The 21501-nt window shown below is 35.1% G+C and overlaps 1 protein-coding gene across 1 annotated transcript in view; it reads left to right on the plus strand.

Moving 5' to 3' along the window:
* Window positions 1-21501, plus strand: part of LOC150101658 (uncharacterized) — a 321244-nt gene that overhangs the window by 131501 nt on the left and 168242 nt on the right. Inside the window, exons 6-7 of the mRNA XM_090399849.1 lie at window positions 2870-3668; window positions 11881-12004. Coding sequence (XP_090255975.1) covers window positions 2870-3668; window positions 11881-12004 — 923 coding nt within the window. The remainder of the gene's footprint in view (window positions 1-2869; window positions 3669-11880; window positions 12005-21501) is intronic.

Here is a 21501-nt window from a genome sequence, read left to right on the forward strand (position 1 = left end):
TTTTCTTTTATTGAATTTTTTGGTCTTTCCTAAGCTTTCATTTGCTGCTGCATTTAGTATCGTTTTTATATTAAGCCATTCTATTTCTATTTCTTAATTTTGTTTTATTTTATCTAGATATTGGTTAATTCTTTGTTCATATAGCCATTGTACATTTGTGTCATTCAATAGTCTAGTTTTATAAACAAATGTTTCAATTTTTCTTTCTGTTCTTGTTATTTGTAGCCATTTAGGTGGTAATCTTAATTTTATTTTAACAAGGAAGTGGTCACTGCTTATTTCATATCCTCTGTGAACTCTAACATCTAGTGAAAATTTTGATGTCTTTTCATTTAATATGAAGTAATCTAATATTGATTTCCATCTCCTCTTGCTGCCCAAGTATATTTATGTATGTCTTTATGTTTATAGAAGGAATTCATTATTTTTAGGTTATTATAAACTACAAAGTCAATCAATTTTTTACCATTTCTGTTTAGAGTGTGTTCTCCACGTATTCCTATATTATTATTAATTTTCGTGTTTCCATTTCTTGCATTTAAGTCTCCTGCTAAAATTATGTAGTCATTTTTATTTATTTTATTATATATGTTTTGTAGCTGATTATAAAAATCAATATTATCCTGTTCTCTTCCTTCTTCTGGGGCATATAAACCAATTATTGTTAAATAGCCTCTATCTATTTTTATTCTAGCTTCTATTATTCTTTCATTCCATAATTTATAATGTTTTAACTGTTTTGAAAGGGAGTTATGTATCCAAATCATGACTCCTGCTTGTGCTCTTTGGTCTCTGTCGACTCCACTGTATATCACATTAAAATTTTCATTTCTCTCATAGTTCCTTTTAATTTCTTTTTTGTTTCAGTGATTACTGCTATTTTAAAATTTCTTTCATTTAGTAATTGAAATTCTAATTCTATTTCTTTATATGCTATTCCTCTTACATTCCAGTTTGCTATGTGTATTATATTTTGTCGTTTCTATTTTCGTTTTCCCGTTTCCATTCCAGGGTCGTTTCCCATAGATTCAATCCGATTATCTTTTTAAGTAAAAAAAGTAAAAAAGAACTTTCTACAACAAATGATCATATTTACTAGGTATCCTCTTTCAAGATCATAGGCACTTTTTTTTTTTGCTTCAGTTTTATTCACATGGTATCTTGTGCATGTGCCTATTCTGTCATTTTGTGCCATGAAGATGCTATTTTAACTTCAGCAAAATTCAGTGTATTGTCATCAGGTATACAGAATACTATGATAGTACTAACATGATTAAGCTTATGTTATTGTTAATCTCCAATCAACAATTAGTCTATCACTTATCAGCACTCCAATACTGTCATATCTTATATTTCTTTCTTCCAGGCTGCTTCAGATTGCATCAATCCATCTAGATTTTGGTTTTTCCCTGGGTACTTTTCATGCTATTCTGGCATGAAATCACACTCCTCTTTTGCTAAGCTTTCCTATTCCATTCTGTTTAAGTGATCATACTACCTGAATTTAGCTCTGTTCACACATTTTTGAATGTTAGCAATGTTAAGTTCCTTCCCATCATTATTTTAATGATTCTCCCATTCATGGTCATCTGTTCACTCCCTTAATTTTTCTTTGATCTCTCATATCTGTGGTCTCCAGAATTTTGTCAAGTGTAATATATAATGAGGATATTAAATATCCATCATCATTTTAAAACCAAATGGATGAGACAATGTTTTGAATTTTACCAGAGAGTTTATAATAATTTGAAACATTTTTCATTTGTTTTTTTTTAAAGTGATGATGGATATTTAATATCTTCATTATATATTATTAATCTTGCCAAATTGAAGCTTTCCAAGGTCTGTATTTTGGTATTATACTTATGCACTTACAAAACCTTTTTTACTCTCCTGCTGTTCCACATCACTTCTTACTTGCTCAGATCCATTCTCTGCACTCATTACTCTCCTTTCCAGAAGCAGCCTCTCCAGATGACCCCCACAAACCCATTCAAGTGCAGTCTATCACTCTTTTACAGTTCTGTTCATCTGTTAAACTCATCCCGCACATTCACGAACTTTACTCCTTTCTCTTCACACATTTCCACTAATATATCATTCATAATCCTTGCTCTCCACCTAAACTCATCACTGTCATATCTGGGCAACACACTGATTATCTTTCATATTACTATTATGTTTTATTCTTCTCAACATCCTCCTGCTATCTTGTCTTACATTCTCCTTGTTTCTAAACATGCCCTTTGTTCCTGCTATCTATCCATTCACTCTGCTCATTCTACCTGCTGGAAAGCAAACCTTGTCAATATAATGGAAATCAATTTGACACTTAATTCAGAAAGCTGAAATTCGTTTCAACAATAAAATCAAAAATAATTTACTGTTAGACTCATTTATTATTAATTTGTTATTATTGAAACATTAGATAAATTTAGAAACACTATATATAGTTTTAGGAATCACTCTCCATCATATTCTAGTTAGCATATTTTTAATTTTAAAGTCTTATGTTTATATGTAATTCAGAAAGTTTTCTTTATGTTATTCTCCTTTGGTGGTGTACAAATAGGTTATTTAGTTATTTATTTTTTTTAAAAACATTCTCATGAGAAACAGTTTTAATCCACCCAGAGAATGTAGAAGATTTATAATATGTATATATAATATAAATATCTTTTACTTGTTTTCCTGTGGTGGAATGTGGTTAAGAAGTTATCATTTTGGGATCAAGTATTAATTTAAATTTATTGACATGATGAATGTTTTGTATTCTTGTTCTAAATACTTTCTTATTGGAATATATATGTAAACATAAATACTTCTAGAAATGATTGATATTGTTAAGCAGATTTATTCATTTTAACAGAAAGAAAAAGAACTGGCACTCTTTCATATGAGAGGAGAGCAGGCAGCTAAACTTAATGATTATGAAGATAGAGTTGCTAGATTGGAACGAGAAGTTGACAAATACCAGACATTGGCAGCAATAGAAGAGCTAACAAGAAAGGCCAAGCGTGACTTGGATTCTAGTCCTACATCTCCTGAATATGAAATTGCTCCACTTCCTGTTACAACTGCATCAGTTTATACTCAGGCAGGTGGCATCCTATGTATACAATCAACATTTGCACAAACATGTGATACAAAACCTATAATGAAGAGCATTGGAATACAGGCATTTACTATAACTGTTACAGAAAAAGCATCCTCTCCAGTGAAATCTTTGTTAGTAGCTGCAGTAGGTAGTCCATTAACTCCTTCCCCTCCTCCTCCTCCTCCTCCACCACCACCTCCTCCAACAGCACAATTAAGTGATATTTCTCCATTTCCTCCACCTCCATCACCAGGAAGTATTTCTATCCCTCCTCCTCCTCCTCCTCCTCCCCCACCACCACTTTCTGCAAGTGTTCCTCCACCTCCACCACTCCCAGGTACTGGCTTCCCTCCTCCTCCTCCTCCTCCTCCACCACCACCACCTCTCCCAGGTGTTAGTATTCCTCCACCACCTCCTCCTTTACCAGGAGCTGGCATTCCTCCACCTCCTCCACCACCAGGAATGGGTATGCCACCATTACCACCTCCCCCTCCTGGATCTCTTCCTCCACCAGGACCAGCACCATTACCACCACCTCCAGCTGGGGGATGGTATGGAGCTTATTCTGTAGGTAAGAATGTACTGTTAATGTTGTTTGAATGCCTGCTGATATAAATTATTTTTGCAACTTTGATGATGTTATAAAAAAGTATTAAAGGATAATTTCATATGCATGAACTTTTCACCATTATCCATTTCTACAAATTTATACCACAATCTTCAAATTTCTGACATGTACCCTTAGGGGAGATATAAAGGATATTATGATAGCACTGCATGAAAAAATTACATCATTACTACATTGCCTATTGACAATTTTTTTTCCAAATTAATCTCTTATCTTTCATGACTCCAGTATTATCACGTCTTAGATTTCTGTCTTCTGAGACACCTTTTACTGTATCAATCCACCTAGATCTCAGTCTTCCTCTTGGTCTTTTTTGCTGCCATCCTGGCAAAGAAACTTGTTTTGCTGACTTTTTCTCTCCCATTCTGTTTAAGTGACGCCTGAAATTAGCTCTACTAATACATTCATGAATGCTAACAATGTCAAATTTTTTCCTAATATCCTCATTTTTAATATGATATTGCCATTGATGCCATCTGTTCACTTCCCTAATCTTTCTCAGAACATTTTGTAGTCTCCAGTCTTTGATCAAGATTTTTATTTCTGACCCAGCTTTCAGATCCATAAGATAAAATTGGTTTGAACACTATCTTGTATACAACTAGTTTAGTGTTTTGACTAATTTCTAATCTATATTTTGACTAATTGACTAATTGATATAGATTTATTCAGTTGACTTCTTACCATACCAGCTTTGATAATTCTGTTGTCTATTTCCAAATTTAATTTACCATCTTCACTAAAAATTTGTGCCTAAATTGTGAAATGTTGTACTTGTTCTATGTGTTCTCCATTCAGGGTTGATGTTTTCAATATTTCTGCCTGTTTTCATTATGTTTGTTATTTTATTGCTGATTTTCATACCAGATTTATTACAGCAGTTATTCAACTTAGTCAGGGCATCCTGTAGACTTTTACACGTATAATATCTGCATAAAGTAAAGAGCTGAGATTAACATCTCCAATTCTGATATCAGGTTCAATACCACTTTCCTTCATAATGAGATCCATATAGATGATGAATAACAGTGAAGATAATGTGCATCCTTGTTTCGCACCTGATTTAACATCAAACCATCTTCCTGTACCTCCTTCAGTTTTAACTGCTTACTTACAACTCACATATAGACTAAGTATTGCTTTTTATAACATTCCATTTACACCATATAACTCTAGTATTTTGAACAGCTTTTCTCTTGGCACCTTGTCTATGCCTTTTCCAGATTTACAAAACTTAAATACATATCCCTATTATATTCTCATTATTTGTCAACTGTCTGTCTTAAAATGAAAATCAGATCTTGACAACCTCTATTTGGCTTGAACCTTGGTTTTTCTTTTACAAGCTTTCCTTTGAAAATTTTTCTCAGCCATTTCTCAAGTATACTTGCCTAAATCTTGCCAGGAACAATCACTAAGAGGATTCCTCTGTGATTTTCACATTCAGTTTTTATTTCCCTTTTTTTTGGTTACTATGAGAGGTCTAATCCAATCATCCGGAATTCAACCCTCTGAAATTTATATAATGTTTTACATATTGTTATTATCGTTATGCAGAAAGAAATTTTAATACTTTATTTATTATAGTTCAATCTGTTTTTAAATTCAAATATTATTAGTAAAAATTCAGATAGTAGTTTAAAAAAAAAATTAATATAATGTAACAAACACAAAACATTTTTATTTTACAAAGTTTTATTTGCTAACCTGTAATACATTTTGTATCATGTTTTTTGATTTTTTATTATATATTTTTTTTTATAACATAGTCCAGAAACCCTTCTTTATAGACCAAACATGGAACTTTTTCAAGCTATTTCAGGCCTTCAATAATCAGGGCAGTGGTCTCACAGCAGACGATGAAATTCATCTCTTACCTAAAGACAGTTGCAAACATACATACCCATGTGGAATTCGAACCCCCAGCCAGTTGGTTGGAGAGCGTACGCTAGCTACTTGACCAATCAGTCTGGTGATAAATGGTATTTTCTTGCAACTTCATGTTGCTGTTTCAGTTTCTTGTATAGTAATAATAGTGACTAATTCTGTGAAAATTCAGTGAGCTGACTGAAGGAATTAGCATAGTTTCTCAAAGGATTTAGGTACCATTCAGATTGTCATGACCTCTTTCTTACACATTGATGCATAATGTTACAATTCAATATTGTTATTAGACACTTCTGTGGAACCATAGATTCATCATGTAGGCTCACATTAGTGAGCCTTCATGATGAATCAGTGAAAACAGAAATAGTTTTCACACAAGATTGGTGTGAAAACTATTTCTGTATCGTTTTAACTACTATAGCTGAGATATTCTGAAGAGATAGATACCAGTGTTACATAAATATAATCATCACACTACTTTTAAATTAGGCATAATTTAAATCGCACTTATCCATGCTTCTGAGAACAATTCTGTATGTTAACACATCCAGAAATGTGTAATATGCCTGCAATTAGCCTATTTTGGGCAGACAGGAAGAAATGCCACTTTATGCAGGATGAAATGGAAGAAACTATACTTAGTCTGTCTCTCAGACTCGTAATGGCTTCTCTTTTTGAAGTCAGAATTGATAATGAGGCACTCTTCCTGAACATCATCAAGCATAGCTGCATTAATTCACTTAAAAAGTTTGGACACATTAAAAAAATTCAAGTTTTTTTACACTACAATATGACATGTTTCCACAACTGTTCAATTATAGTTCATTATAATTATATGACAAGTATTTTTCTTGCTCTGGCAATACTTGCTTGAAATCCAGTGAATTATCAGCAGCTTAATATGCTATTTTTATTCTTGCACCACGTAAGAGCAAAATTTGAAGAATTAGATCATCCTAGAAGGGTAGCCTTGTTCTATAATTTTTTTAATTTGTTTTGTTTATTTATTTAATCTTATGGCAAAAGCAGCTACAGGTCAATGTCCAGATCAAAGAAAGACAATCCAGGACCTCATCTGTCACCTCATGGATGTCCTGAAGGCCACCACAATGAAATTGATGCCTTGGGCAGTCATTCACAATATGAGCGATCTTCTGGGGAACAGTCACAATAAGTTTGTTTAGTAAAGTCTTCCCCGTGAAGGATAATGATTCTTCTTTTTAGAGGGACCTGTGGCATAGTATAATTATTAAAAACAACAAGTAAGTCCACAGTAATAAAAAAAAAAAAAAAGAAGACTTTACTAAACAAACAGGAAGACTAGGAAAACTATCTGCTTTACAAGGTAAACTTCGAGCATGGATTTCCTTCCTCAAAAAATGTCATGATACGCAAGTTATTCCTACATTTGCTAGGTTTAAAGAAACAATTCGGTCTCCTGGAGCCCACTCTATTTATATTCGTGCAAGTTTCTCCTTAATTCGTAACCAACTTCATACTGCCAAAAAAGAATTAGCTTCTAATATCAAGTCTATTTCGGATCTCGAAGAAGAAATTTCAACTGTTCTTAATGATGAATATTGTTACAATATTACAATGAACAATATTACTAAATATTGTTCTTCGCTTATCAAAGCAATCTGTTACTCATTCTTACGAAAGAAATTTTCACCGACTTATGAAAAAATATAATTCTTTATATCACAGACAAAAGAAAAACTTAACCTCTGACATCACTTCTAATAAAAAATGGATTATTAACTCCGATCGCTCTTTATCCGACGCCGAGTGCAGTGCTTTGGCAAAAGGCCTTGATTTTGCAGTTATTCCTACACGCATTCCATATCTTGATTTTTTACGTAATATAGAACGCAATCTGTCTGGGCTTTCTAGCGATGACGCTAATAAACTTCGTTTTGAAGTTGCGACTTTGTTATTTAAAAGCAAATTACCTCCACGCAATTTATCAAATGCTGAAATCAAAGGTCTAACTTCTTTAAGAAGAGATAATAATATATCTATTTCTAAGGCTGATAAAGGAAAAGCTATTGTAATCATGAATAAGACTGACTATGAGACCAAAGTATCCAGTCTTTTAGAAGACACATCAACCTACAAAGAGATCACGCATAATCATACAAATTCACAGATTAAACAATTAAATAAATTACTTGATGAGGTCATCAGTTGGGACCCAAATTAAGTGGATAACTTACGCACCACTTTGGAAGGTCTCCTCGTCTATATGGTCTCCTGAAAATCCATAAAGAAGGCTATCCAGTACGACCAAGCGTGAATTGCATTGATTTTCCTACTTACTGAATTGCAAAAGTCTTGTCTTGTTCTTTAAGTGCTCTCACTGGACATTCAAGATCCTACATAAAAAATTCAACAGATTTCCTGAAAAAAATCAAGGATTAAAAATCAAAGAGTCTGAGTTGTTAGTCAGTTTTGACATTGTATCTCTGTTTACCAATATCCCATTAGCCGACACAGTCAATTTATTATATGAAGATTACCTTCCAGATATCGCAGAAATTTTCGAATTTGTTATTCATTCAGGTTATTTTAGTTGGAAAAACAAGTTCTACAAACAAGTTGAAAGTACTGCCATGGGTAGTCCCTTGTCTCCACCTTTGGCTAACTATTTTTTGAAACAATTCGAAGAGACTATGTTTTCATCCATTCACCCTCAACCATCTCTTTGGTATCATTATGTCGATGATGTTTTTGCCATTTGGTCACATACTGAAGATGAGCTTTCCACTTTCTACAACAGATAAATAGCCTTCATCCTCGTATCCAATTCACCATGGAAAAGGAAAATTCTGGTACTTTATCATTTTTGGACATCCTGCTTACTCGAACTGGTACCTTATCTACAAGCATCTTTCTAAAGCCCACATTTACTGGCAGATACATTCATAAAATGTCTGCTCACCATACATGTCAAAAATTTGGCATTTTTAAATCTCTAATTAATAGGGCGCATAAAGTTTGCTCTTGTCCAGAAATCTTACAAGAACTTTCCATCATTAAAAAGTTAATGGTATCTAATAATTACCACCCTAATCAAATCCAACAGATAATTGAATCTTATGTTTCAATACCTAAGGTTTCTTCAACAGTTCGCAGAGTTCCAATCCCCTACATTCCAGGAATCTCAGAACCTATAGGTAGAATTTTAAAAAAGTACCAATTGATTCCCACTTATATTCCTATCAACAAAATTTCTTCCTTATTGCCTTCTACAAAAATAAACTGTCATCTCTGTCTTTGGCTGGCGTTTACAAAAAATTCCTTGTGAATGCGATGTTTCTTATTTTGGACAAACTGGCCGTTCTGTGGAAAAAAGAATTAAAGAACATCAATATTATATTGATTACAACAAACCTCAGAAGTCTGGTCCAGCACAACACAGTATTACTACTACCCATAATATCCAGTGGGATAAAGCTATTCTACTTCATAGATGCAGGTTCAAATATGAATGCCTCTTTAAAGAAAGTTGTGAAGCTTTTTTTTTTACACTGACTGAATTTAAATCGAAATGATTGCCTCTCTTTCTCTCAAAGATCCGAGAGACTTTTATTTTATGTAATCATTAAAAAACTAATTATCTTAAATATTAATTATTTATTAATTTCTTTCATTTCCTAGCTCGCGACAACATTGTATTTTAATAGGTGATCCACCGAATATTCGTTACTTGTATTCTATTCCTATCTGTTTGTAACACTGAAGATGTACTATTATTTTTAGTACGAAATATCTACCTTATTTATTAATTAAAGTTATTACTGTGGACTTGCATGTTGTTTTTAATAAAGGGGAGAGGGATGCTTCTCAGTGTCCCACTAATTGGGTATATGGTAGAGTTTAGCTGGGTGTCTGTAATGTTAGTGTGCGCACCTCTTTCTCAGACAGGGGCACTGTATTCTGCTGCAGAAAATGCCAGGGCTAGTGCAGACGACCTTAAGACATCAGCACCTCAACTCCAGGTTGTTCCACCAAGCCGTGAGATGATATTATTTCTTGTTTTAACTTTGTTGGACAGGTTGGTGATGTGCCTTTTATAGGTTAGGCTTCTGTCCAGGCTCACTCCAAGGTATTTCGGGTGAGGCTCATGTTCTACCATTTTGTCGCAGAAAGAGAGGTTGACGTGTCGATTTCCCTCTGCATTATTCAAGTGGAATTCAGTGGACACAGTTTTTGTTGGATTTGGCTTCAGCTACCACTGCTTGAAGTACACCTTCAGGATGTTCAGGTATATGTTCAAGGTTGTTTCCAGGTTGGCAAAGGAGGTAAACTGGTGTAGGATAGTGAGATCATCAGCATATACATATTTGCTTGAGCTGGTATGTGGTAAGTCAGACATGTAGATGTTAAATAGTAAAGGGGATAACTTAGAGCCCTGTGAAAGACCATTGTTTTTTTCACCAATGTGGACCTGGTTCTTTCTGTTGGAGAAAATGGATTCAAAAAGCTGAAAGTTGTTTTGCACCTTATGATATTTCTTAGCTTTAGGAGGTGGCCCGTGATCCAGACTGTGTCATAAGCTGATGTTAGGTCGATGAAAATAACTCCCAATTTAAGTTTCTTCTTGGTCAACTTGTATATAGAAGCTCCTGTCCCACAATGCATAGCATTGTGGGAAGGGAGCTTCTATATACGAGTTCATTATACATACCCATAAGGATATGTGCTTTGCATTATGGGATACTAAGGCAAGTGATGCGAAGTCATAAGCTTCTATATACGAGTTGTCCCAGTCCTGAAAATAGTTCAGGCTCAAACTTGTTTGCTTACACTTGGATAAAGGATTAAACCAAGTATATAATTTCTTGGTATCTTTAAAATATAAGAGATTACATTTCATTTATTACAGTATCTGTGGAAATTTCTACTTACTCTAGGCACTTGTCTATAAATTATGTCACACATTTTTAGATTTAGCCTTCCCACCACTCCCCTATCATCCCATCTACTGTCTGTCACAAAGTGGCATCTAACATACAACATAATTGACTTTCAGCCTATGATTTTAAAAAAAACAAAACACTGATGATTTTTCCCTCCAGAGCTTTATGTAAATTACAGATAAGTCATAATTATATAATTTTGTTAGTCATGTTATAATTCCATCAAAAACTGGGATAAACTTTTTTTTATCCTATTCTAAATAAAGTGATTTTATTAATAATGGAACACGTATAGACCACAGTAATAACTTAACTTAAATAAAGGTACAAATATTTTGTACTGAAAGTAACAGTACATCCTCAGTGTAGAACAAACAGTTAAAGGAATGCAATACAAAGTACAGAACAGTCGGTGGATCACCAATTAAATTGTTGCCACGTGCAAGAACATTAATTACTAAAATATTATTAAATAATTTTTTAAAAATAATTATTTCATTGATGGTTACATAAAATAAGAGGTTACATAAAATTTTGGACAGACACTTTGTCCAAAGTTCTGTGGAAAAAGGAATGAAGGAACATCAATATTATATCGAATATATGAAATCTCATAAATCTGGTCTAGCACAACGTAGCATTGACATTAATCATAATATCCAGTGGGATAAAGCTTGTCTTCTCCACAGATGTAGATTTAAATATGAACACCTTTTTAAAGAAAGTTGCGAAGCCCTCTTACATCGGCCGAATTTAAATCGAAATGACTGTCTCTCCCAAACGTTTGGGAGACTCTTATTTTATGTAACCATCAATGAAATAATTATCTTTAAAGAATTATTTAATAATATTTTAGTAATTAATCTTCTTGCACGTGGCAACAATTTAATTGGTGATCCACCGACTGTTCTGTACTTTGTATTGCATTCCTTTAACTGTTTGTTCTACATGGAGGATGTACTGTTACTTTCAGTACGAAATATTTGTACCTTTATTTAATTAAAGTTATTACTGTGGTCTATATGTATTCCATTATTAATTATTATGCCACAGGTACCTCTAAAGATTTGACTTAAAGTGATTTTATAACACAGTAGCATCCCACACAATGCAGTAAAACATTTATTTTTAGGATCTTCCCAAAAAATGATTGCAGTAGTTCTTTACCATCAAATTATTGTAAGTTTCTGAGAAGAAAATATATATGTTCTTCTTATGACTTAGAATTGTCAGATTTTTCTAAATTTAAAATGTAATTATTAGTTCTTAATATTTTGTCTGTAATTTCCTCATTTTATCCATTTCCTTATATTTAATTATTTTCTAATTATCTTAAATATATTTAGCTCGAAAACAAGCAGTTAGTCCAAAAATTCCTATGAAGCCACTTTACTGGACTCGAATCCAGGTTACCTCCCCACTTCCATCAGTGTCCACAGTTGAAGTAACTGAACCCACTGTTGAAACTGAGTAAGAAGCTGTTGTGTCTTAATTAATATTTGTAAACTATAATGAAATACAAATTAGCTGACACATTATTATATCAGTTAATGCTATTAGTGCACTTGTCAGTTTATTCATTGATGTGCGATACTGTTAATTTTAATTTTGGTTCCTAGCTATAGATGAAGCTTTTAGTTTATTCAATACATATATATGACTAAAAATAATCATCCAATTCATATCAGAAATGAGAAAAACTATAAAATGTAATGCATCTTTGGATAGTATTAAATTATTAACAAAATGAATGGCAGAGTTATGGTATATTATAATAAAATATTTTCTTTAAAAAAAAAATATATATATATATATATATATATACACATACATACACTGTATACATATAACATACATGCACTACACTGTTACTTATACATGGTGCTAATGTACTATAGGTTGATCAACCAACCTCTCATGTATGGGCTCAACATAAAAAAAAAACAACAACTGTATTTTGTGTGTGTGTGTGTGATTTTCTGCAGGAGAGTAAAGGAAGAATAACCTGTCAAACTTCAAATAGTATTGTATATTAATAGTGCCCATTATTAATCCATAAAACTGAATTTATAAGTTAGAAAAAAGAATTTTAAACAGAAAAAAATCTGAATTACTGAGTAATCACTTTGCAAGTATATGTTATTCAGATTGAGATCATACTGTAACTGATGTGATAAGAACCCATGTGAGATTAGAAGTAGATAAACCAGTGCCACTATCTACTTCTAATCTCACATTAGAAGTAGATGAAGCAGTGTCACTCAGGATATTATGATATTTTGATATGAGTATGACCATGGGATATTGGCACATGTATTTTTAGAAATTTGTAATTTCATACTTTGTAATATGGCATTTCAAGGATGATTTAGGCTGTTGATGTTTCATATAAATTCTATATATGATCATCATTTAGGTAACTATTTTCATATTTTGTACAAACACACTGCAAAATAGGCTGGGCAGTTTCTGTTCAGGTTTGCTTAACATGTTTTCTGGTTTAATTTCAAGAGCAAGATAATATAGGAATCTTCTTTCAGACATGCAGTGAATTTCACTCTCGAGAATCATGTTTTTATATCCTATCTCACGTATTTTAGTTCGAATCAGATTTGCAAAACACAAACTCAATTTCTTTAGAAATTTCATTTCATAAGATGAAAAGTGCATTTGATCAAGGGATGAACACTCTGCAGCTGTTTCAGATTTTGTGCTGATACCACATACAGATACCACATGGTAGGTTGCTATTTTAATTAAGAAAAATTAAGATGAATAATAGATTGTTTGGATAGGATGGTTGATATTTGGGATGCCATAGCATTTAATATACATAAGTATATTAAATGTTATAACTGATTTGAGCGAAGATATTTTCGTTGTTCATGAATAATAATGTAAAGTTGGACAGAACAGTATACTGGATGAAGCTAAGTTTCTGTAAAAATCTGAATAGATTTAGAATATGAGCAAATGAATGGGAATACATAAAGACAATAAAGAAGAGATCTGAAGATAAAACTCTGAAGAGGATCCTGAGATATGTAAAGACAAAATCAGGACACTGGAGTGTTAGGAGGTTGAAGGAAGGTAAATTGCAGAGTTCTGTGGATAGGTAACCAGAGATGGTATGATCAAGACATTTAAGTTAGTGATGGAATTTTACCATATTAATACAGAGTGGAGGTTAGAGGTGGAAAACATTGCTGAAAGTTGTGTAAATGGTGAAATGTAGGGGTTGATCAAATATCAGCTTCAGTGTTGTGCCTTTTTATTTTTATAATTAAAGATTGGAAAGAAAGTCATACACTGTGTTTATGGACCTGATAGCTGTAAAGTAAAAACAAAGAAACATTCCAAAATAGTTGTTCTGTTTTTTAACCACTGGATAGTTGAAACATCTAAAAAATTATTAATGTTTTGGATATCTTTAATGGACACTGAATTTGTTTTCAGTAAAGCATAGTCAAGGATACAACTAAGAGTTGCCATTTGTTTTGGTGTAATTATGTGCAAGGAAATTTACTGCTGTTTCCTTCAGAGAACTCCCTAAATTATTATTATTTTATTCAGGCCTCAATGGAGTCAAGAGACTCATCGTGAGAGGTCCTTTCTAGGAAACACAGTCTATCATACCACTCCTTGAACTCAGTGACTGTTCTTGCTCTCCAGGCAATGCATTCCATGGTTCCACCTTCCACGCAAAGAAACCACTCCTCACCCTCTTGCTCACAGCTTCCTTTCGTACTTTCCAGGAATGGACTCTTGTCATCGCTCCTTCCCGCTGCTCGAACAAGTGAAAGAACTCCTCAGTGTCACCCTGTAATTGCCTCTCAACAGTTTAAAAGTCTCATATCACCTCTCCTTCTTGTGTCCACCAAACTCTGCAGTCCACATTCCCTCAGCTGATTCTCATAATTAACATTGTACAGTCCTGAAACCATCTTTGTTATCTGTCTCTGTACTCTTTCCACAGTTAATTTATCCCCTACAAATCCTGAGGACCAAATTTGAAAACAATAGTCTTAAGTGTGGTCTGATCAGGGTCTTACACAATGGAATGATAACTCTTTTATCTCTGCAGGTCAGCATCCTTCTCAGTATTGCAGCGGTGCTCTGGGTTACCTTCACCACCTTTGCAATATGCCCACTGAATTTCAGTTTTCTATCGATCATCACCCCCCCCCCCCCCCCAGATCTCTTGTCTACTTCCTCCAGTACAGTTCCTCCAATCAAGTATGCAGCCTCCTATTGATGTATCCCAAACTTCATTTTGCTGCATTAAACTGATACCCTCATTGATTTGCCCATCTGTCCTCTCACAGGGCTGCAACATCTGTACTGTTACTAATAACCCTTCCCAGCTTCACATCATCTGTAAAAAACTGAATATCCCCTTGCAATCCATTGACAATGTCATTGATATAAAGGTTAAACAATACAGGTCCCAGTACTGAGCCCTGTAGGACCCCACTTGTAACCTTCTGCTTCCTTGTTATTGCCCCACCATACACAACTCTCTGATACCTATCAAACAGATAATCCTGACATCTTAATCCACGTGCTGTAACTTAAATATCAGCTGATCATGTGGCACCTTATCAAATGCCTTTGCAAAATCCAAAAAAATGACAGGGTATGTCTTTCCTTCATCAAATGCTCTTGTCATTTTGTTATAAAAGGCAATCATATTAATTAAGCAAGAGCAACAAATATGCTAAGGATGCTCTTGCTTAAAGCATCCTTAGCATATTTGTTCAGTATGCTCTTGCTTAAATAAGAGCATACATATTTGTTAAAATGCACTTACTTATGCAAGAGCATCCTTAACAAATCCATGTTGATTTTCATAGATAACATTACCCTCATCTGCCCAATGCTGTATATGGTCCCTCCTGTATATAGAGCCACACTTTGTATAATTTCTCCAAGATCTTAAAAACTACTGATGACACACAAACCGCACTATAATTATACACTTCCAATCTGCTTCCACCCTTATATAATGGCACTATCTTACCTTCCTTCCATTTCTTGGGTACCTTTCCCATAGCCAGACTTTCATTGAAAATTCAGGTCAAAGGAGCTGTCAGTTGTTTAGCACATTCTCTCAAAACCCATGGTGAAATACCATCTAGTCTTACTGCTTTACTGATATCCAGAGTACTCAGTATTTGGAACACACACTGTCCTCTTGCACCTCTAAACCTTGAACCTGCCCTACCCATCTAGTATTAAAACTATCTCCAGGATGAAATACTCCAATAAAGTGCTCATTGAATGACTATGACTCTGGCTATGTCCTTTGCATCAATCACTCTATTCCCATTTTTATTCCACAATGTTATTTCTTCCTCAATTATTTCTCCTCCTACTGGCCATATAGCTAAAAATTTCCCAATCTCTTCTCATATTCCAGTTTTGCCTTCCTCACCATACTAGTCACTCTCCAGTCTTATATTCTTCATGCATTTGCTCTCCACCCCTCTCCTTCTATCTCTTCCATAATCTCTTTTTCACCTTCGGTTCCTGTTTGATATTGTTTGTCATCAACTTTATACCAAAAGTTGATGACAAACTGTATTCCATGAGTTGTATTCCATGAGCTGTATTCCATGAGTGTCTGCTTCTTCACTTATGGAATACAGCTTACTATTGCTGCTAACAAATATTCCTTCACCATTTCCCAAGCACTAATGATATCCTGGCTTTCCAATTCCATCCTCCATGGAACTTTCCCAAGTTGATATCTAAGACTATTATAATCACCTGCCTTATAATTCCACATATGTTCCCTTTTCTTTGATACTCCTGCATGTCTGTTCATCTTCCATGTCAAAACCAAATGGTCACTCTCTCCAAATGGGGGGAAAAAGAACACCTCCCCCCTCTTATCCTGCTGAAAAATGCTACACCCTGCTGCTTCTATTCCTGTTATTATATCATCTTCCGTCAGCCACGTCTCAGTGATCCCAATAATCTTTGGCCAGGCTGATGCTATCATCACCACCAATTCATCTCCTTTATTCCAGATACTCCTGGCATTAGTATAAAGCATAAAAATGTCACTGCTTCTATACTTATCATTATCTCCTCCACCCCACTGGATTCAATGTTACCTGATGTCATCCCCTTTCTCCAAGCACCCATTCCCACAAGAGGCCACCCCTGCTACCATCCACCCTGGGAACTCTAGTTTCCCTGCATTGACACACCAACTCGTTCAGAAAAACAGCAATCTCTCCAGATGTCTACGTCCTTCCTCATTCAAATGCAAGCGGCCTCTTGCATACATTTCCTTTCTGTCCTCAAATGCCCTCCAAGCATCCACATATTCCAATCCGCTCTTCTGACACATTCTGATTCTAGTAGTAAGACTTATATTACGTTGGTTAGACATAACTGGTAATTAATTTACGGAATTGACAACGCATATAAAGTAAATTAATTAAAGATAACTTTAATGAATCACTTCTATATTTCGGCAATGTCACATTGCCATCTTCGGGAACATAAAGATATGGTATGTGCACTAAGGAACTAACAAAGCAAATGAGGAAGAAAAAAAGAACTAATTTTGTTCCTATAGTCCTAATGGTGCCCTCTTGCGGGCTAATTTGGTAGTCTTGGCAGTTGGGCTGAAGTTCTCAAAATGAAAGTCTCCCAAATTTGGGACAGTTTCATGCACCCAAATTTGTTGAGGTTAGGAACGTTTTTTAGAGCTGCTGAAGATTCTTTGAATAGTCTTTCGTATTTAAACTTGCTGCGATGGATTATTTTTGTCTTCTTCCAACGAATTTTATGGTGGGTATCTAGGGCATGGTCTGCCAGCCCAGAGCAGCTGTACTGGTGAAATCGGATGTAGTCTTGGTGTTCTGAAATCCTGATATTTGTTGTTCTGCCTGTTTGGCCAAAGTAGGACAATTTGCAGCTGCAAGGGACCTGGTATACACCAGGTACGTCTAGGGGAAGTGGTTGGTCTTTGGTAGAGCGGATAAGGGATGCCAACTTTTTATATGGTCTGTAACAGGAAGTAAGGTCATATTTTTTTAAGGATATTAGTTATTTTTTCAGAGGTGCCCTGGATGTAGGGGATAGTGATAGACTTGGTGTAGTCTTTATTGTGGAGGGGGGGAGGGGGGGTTGTGGTTTATAGGTTTTAGTATTTTTTGGATTTTTTTGGGGTTGTAGCCATTGGCTAAGAAAGTGTTGAGGATGTGGTTTAGTTCCATAGTCAGGGCCTTGTCATCTGAGCAGATTAATTTTGCCCTGTTATATAGTGTTTTTATCACCCCATATTGTTGTGAGGGGGGGGGGGATTGCTGGTGAATGTATCTGCCAGTGTGGGTGGGTTTTCTGTAAACAGAGAAAACCAAAGTTCCATCAAGCTGGCGGGTGATTAAAGTGTCTAGGAAGGGGAGGGTGTTGTTTTCCTCTTTTTCTAAGATGAACTGGACTCTGGGATGTTGGTTGTTTAAGTGTGCTAGGAAGGAGTGGAGTGTATCTGAGCCATGTGGCCAAATAGCAAACACATCATCCACATAACAAAGCCAAATAGTGGGTTTTTGTGGGGCGGAGTTTAAGGCTTTCTCTTCAAATGTCTCCATAAAGAAATTGGCCAAGGGTGGGGAAAGTGGTGAACCCATGGCTGTCCCCTCTATCTGTTTGTAGAACTTTCCTTGCCAAACGAAATAGCCTGAGTTCATTGTGAACTGAAATAGGGCTGAGATATCGGGAGGAAACTTGGCTTGGATGAGCTCAAAGGTTTCTTTGAGTGGGACATTGTGAATAGGGAGGAGACGTCAAAACTGACCATTATGTCAGTGTGTTGGAGTGTGAGGTTTTCTATACTGGCTTTAAAGTGGGCCGAGTTTTTTATGTGTGATGGTGTGTTGCCGGTGTAGTGTGTGAGCGTTTTGGCTAAATGTTTGGCTAATTTATATGTGGGGGAATCAATGCCATCCACTATGGGGCGTAATGGCACATTTTGTTTATGTATTTTTGGGAGTCCATATAATCGGGGGGGTCTAGAGTTATAAGGTTTAAGTTTGTTGGTGACTTCCACAGGCCAAGAAGTGACTTTCTTAAGGAGTCTGTGGATAGTTCTGATCTGAGAGTTGGTCGGATTATATTCAATGGGGAGGTAAGTAGTACGGTCTCGTATTAAAGAATTTAGCTTACCTTTGTAGTCTTTTTGATTGAGTACCACAGTGGCGCTTCCCTTATCAGCTTTGGTGATTACTATTTTTTTGTTGTTTTTTAATTCTTGTAGGGCTGTATATTCGTTTTTGGATAAGTTGGATTTTGGAGGTTTGGCTTTCGTGAGAACACCGACTACATCCAGTCTCACGTTGTTGGCGATGTGGTTAGGCAGGTTGCGAATTCCACGCTCTATTTGGATCATGATTTCTTCAGCAGGTATCCTTTTTGGAGCTAGGGCGAAATTGTGACCACGTGAAAGTGCGGTGAGTGCTTCAGGCTTTAAAACTGCCAACGAGAGGTTGACTACTGTGTCGAGTGGTGGCTGGGGTACAGAAGTAGAAGTCTTTGTCAGGTTTTCGTATTTTTTCACGTGTCGACTATGTATTTTTTCGAATTCCTTTCTTGCCGATGTGCATGAGATGTCATGAAGTATCGACCATAGATCAAGGCCGAGTGTGTTAGAAAGCTCTTCCTCTAGCGCCCGTAAGGTTTTGTTTTCGTCGGCAAGGAGAACGCGCGTCGCGGTAATTTGTTCTCTTAACAGGGCGAAGCTAGTGCGGTTGTAAATGCGTAGAGCTTTCTCGGAAGTGAAACGGTGCTTTAATTTGACACAGTTGGGGATCACTTTGTTATCCCGGCAGCGTTTTAGGAACGTCAGACGATTTATTTGCCTCGATATTATAAGAGAGAAATTAGTCGAACACTAAATTAGCTGTATACAAGATAGTGTTCAAATCGGTTTTAACTATGGATCTGAGAGTTGGGTCAGAAGTAAAACACTTGACCAAAGACTAGAGACCACAGATATGAGAGTCCTGAGAAAGATTAGAGGCATGAACAGATGGCATCAATGGCAATATCATATTAAAAACGAGGATATTTAGGAAGAACTTGACATTGTCAGCATCCAGGAATGTGTTAGCAGAGCTAATTTCAGGTGGTATGGTCACTTAAGCAGAATGGACGAAGAAAGATTAGCAAAACAAGTTTCCTGCCAGGTTGGCAAGAAAATGACTCAGAGGAAGGCCAAGATATAGGTGGATTGATATGGTATAAAGTGCCTTAGATGATAGAAATATAAGATCTGATAATGTTGGATTCTTGACAAGTAACAGACTGATTTGGAGGAAAATTGTAGATAGGAAGTTAGCAATGATGTAAATTTTTCATGTAGTACTATCATATCCTGTACACCCTTGGAGGGTACATGTCAGGAATTTGATGAAGATGATGATGAATCCTTTACATTGTAAGTTCATTATTAATATATGTTTTTAAAATACATTCGATTTAACGGGCTTTCAGCAATAGTGGACACCTTCTCCCAGTTAGTCTGTTAAATTGAGGATCTATTGTATATTGAAAAAAATTAGTATTTTTTATTATTAAATGCAACTGAGTATGTTGTTGTTGAGATTTTTACCATAATTAATAAATTTGAGCAATATTTTATTACATGAAGCTTTAATTTTCAACCTTCTGACACATCCATAGGGGGGGGGAAATTATATGAAGCCAAAGGTGAAGAGCCTAACCTATTAGTTACCAACCCATTATGCAATAATGGGTTGGTAACTAACCTCTTATGTCATTGATAAACAATAATAAAAAAAAACTGAAATAACTAAAACATGAACATTGAATAGGATGTGAACTCTATAACAGAGTGAAATTTTAATCTATCTTGTTATGGGTGAGTTTGTTTACAGTATTACTAATGTGCAGTATTGGACAGTTCATTCTTTTTCTCTTTTTAACTATTCCAGCCTCCATGACAAGAAGTTATCAGCCATGATTTCATTTCTAAATTGCTAATATGTGGATGTTGATGTGCCCCCAGTATCTGGTGTGTTTAACATATGCCATAGCATTGCATAGGTTGAATTATCATAATTGCAATACAAAAGGCAACTCTCTCTCTCTCTCTCTCTCCACCAGACATTCTATTGTACATACTACCTTCGATTTAAAACTACAGAAATTTAGCAACTCATTAATTGCCTCATCTCTTCATCTTCCACTTGTTGAGTTCAACTGTTTCTCATGGCCAAGTAACTTGACCAACAGTTTCTGTATGTTCCATGTTTCTCTCTCTCTCTTTCTCTCTCTCTCATTATGTGCACTAGTACCATTTCAGGATTGATATCTATAGAAAAGACAGTCTTCCCTTTTATATTATTTCCTAAAGAGTATTATTTTATATTATATTATATTTTATAATAATTCTTTTATATTATTTCCTTTAGTAAATACATAAGAGAGTGAGGACTATTCCAAAACACTTCAGTAGAAGGAATGAATGAAGTGGAAGAATTTGTTCTGTGATTTTAATAAGGAACCGTGCAGTGTTGAATAGCTGCTGCTATTGCTGCACATGTTTTAACAGATTTAGAAGAGAATGGGGGAAGTTTCATTGTAGTTTCTGATGAACAGTTATCATGGAAATATTTGCAGAAAATGCAAACAGCAGGAGGTGAACATTTATGTGAAAGAAAGAGAATGAATTGGTGAGAGATGTCTCATTAATTGATTATTGCTCTTTTCTGTATTCAGTCAAGTATTTTGAGAAAGCTATTAGAGGTAACTACCCCTGATGTTAACAGCTTTATCCTTTCTGCCTATGCATGGTAGGTTTGAACAACCCCTTATGTATGGGATTACATATAAAAAAGTGCTGCTCTAACATATAGAAATTACTTGTTTTGGCATATATTATTTGTAGCTTTATTGATTATCTGAAATACTGAATACTGAAATACTCTATT

The sequence above is a fragment of the Typopeltis vanoorti genome, chromosome 11 (assembly GCF_054136105.1).
Source record: "Typopeltis vanoorti isolate ZY-2024b chromosome 11, IOZ_Tvanoo_1.0, whole genome shotgun sequence".
NCBI lineage: Eukaryota > Metazoa > Arthropoda > Arachnida > Uropygi > Thelyphonidae > Typopeltis > Typopeltis vanoorti.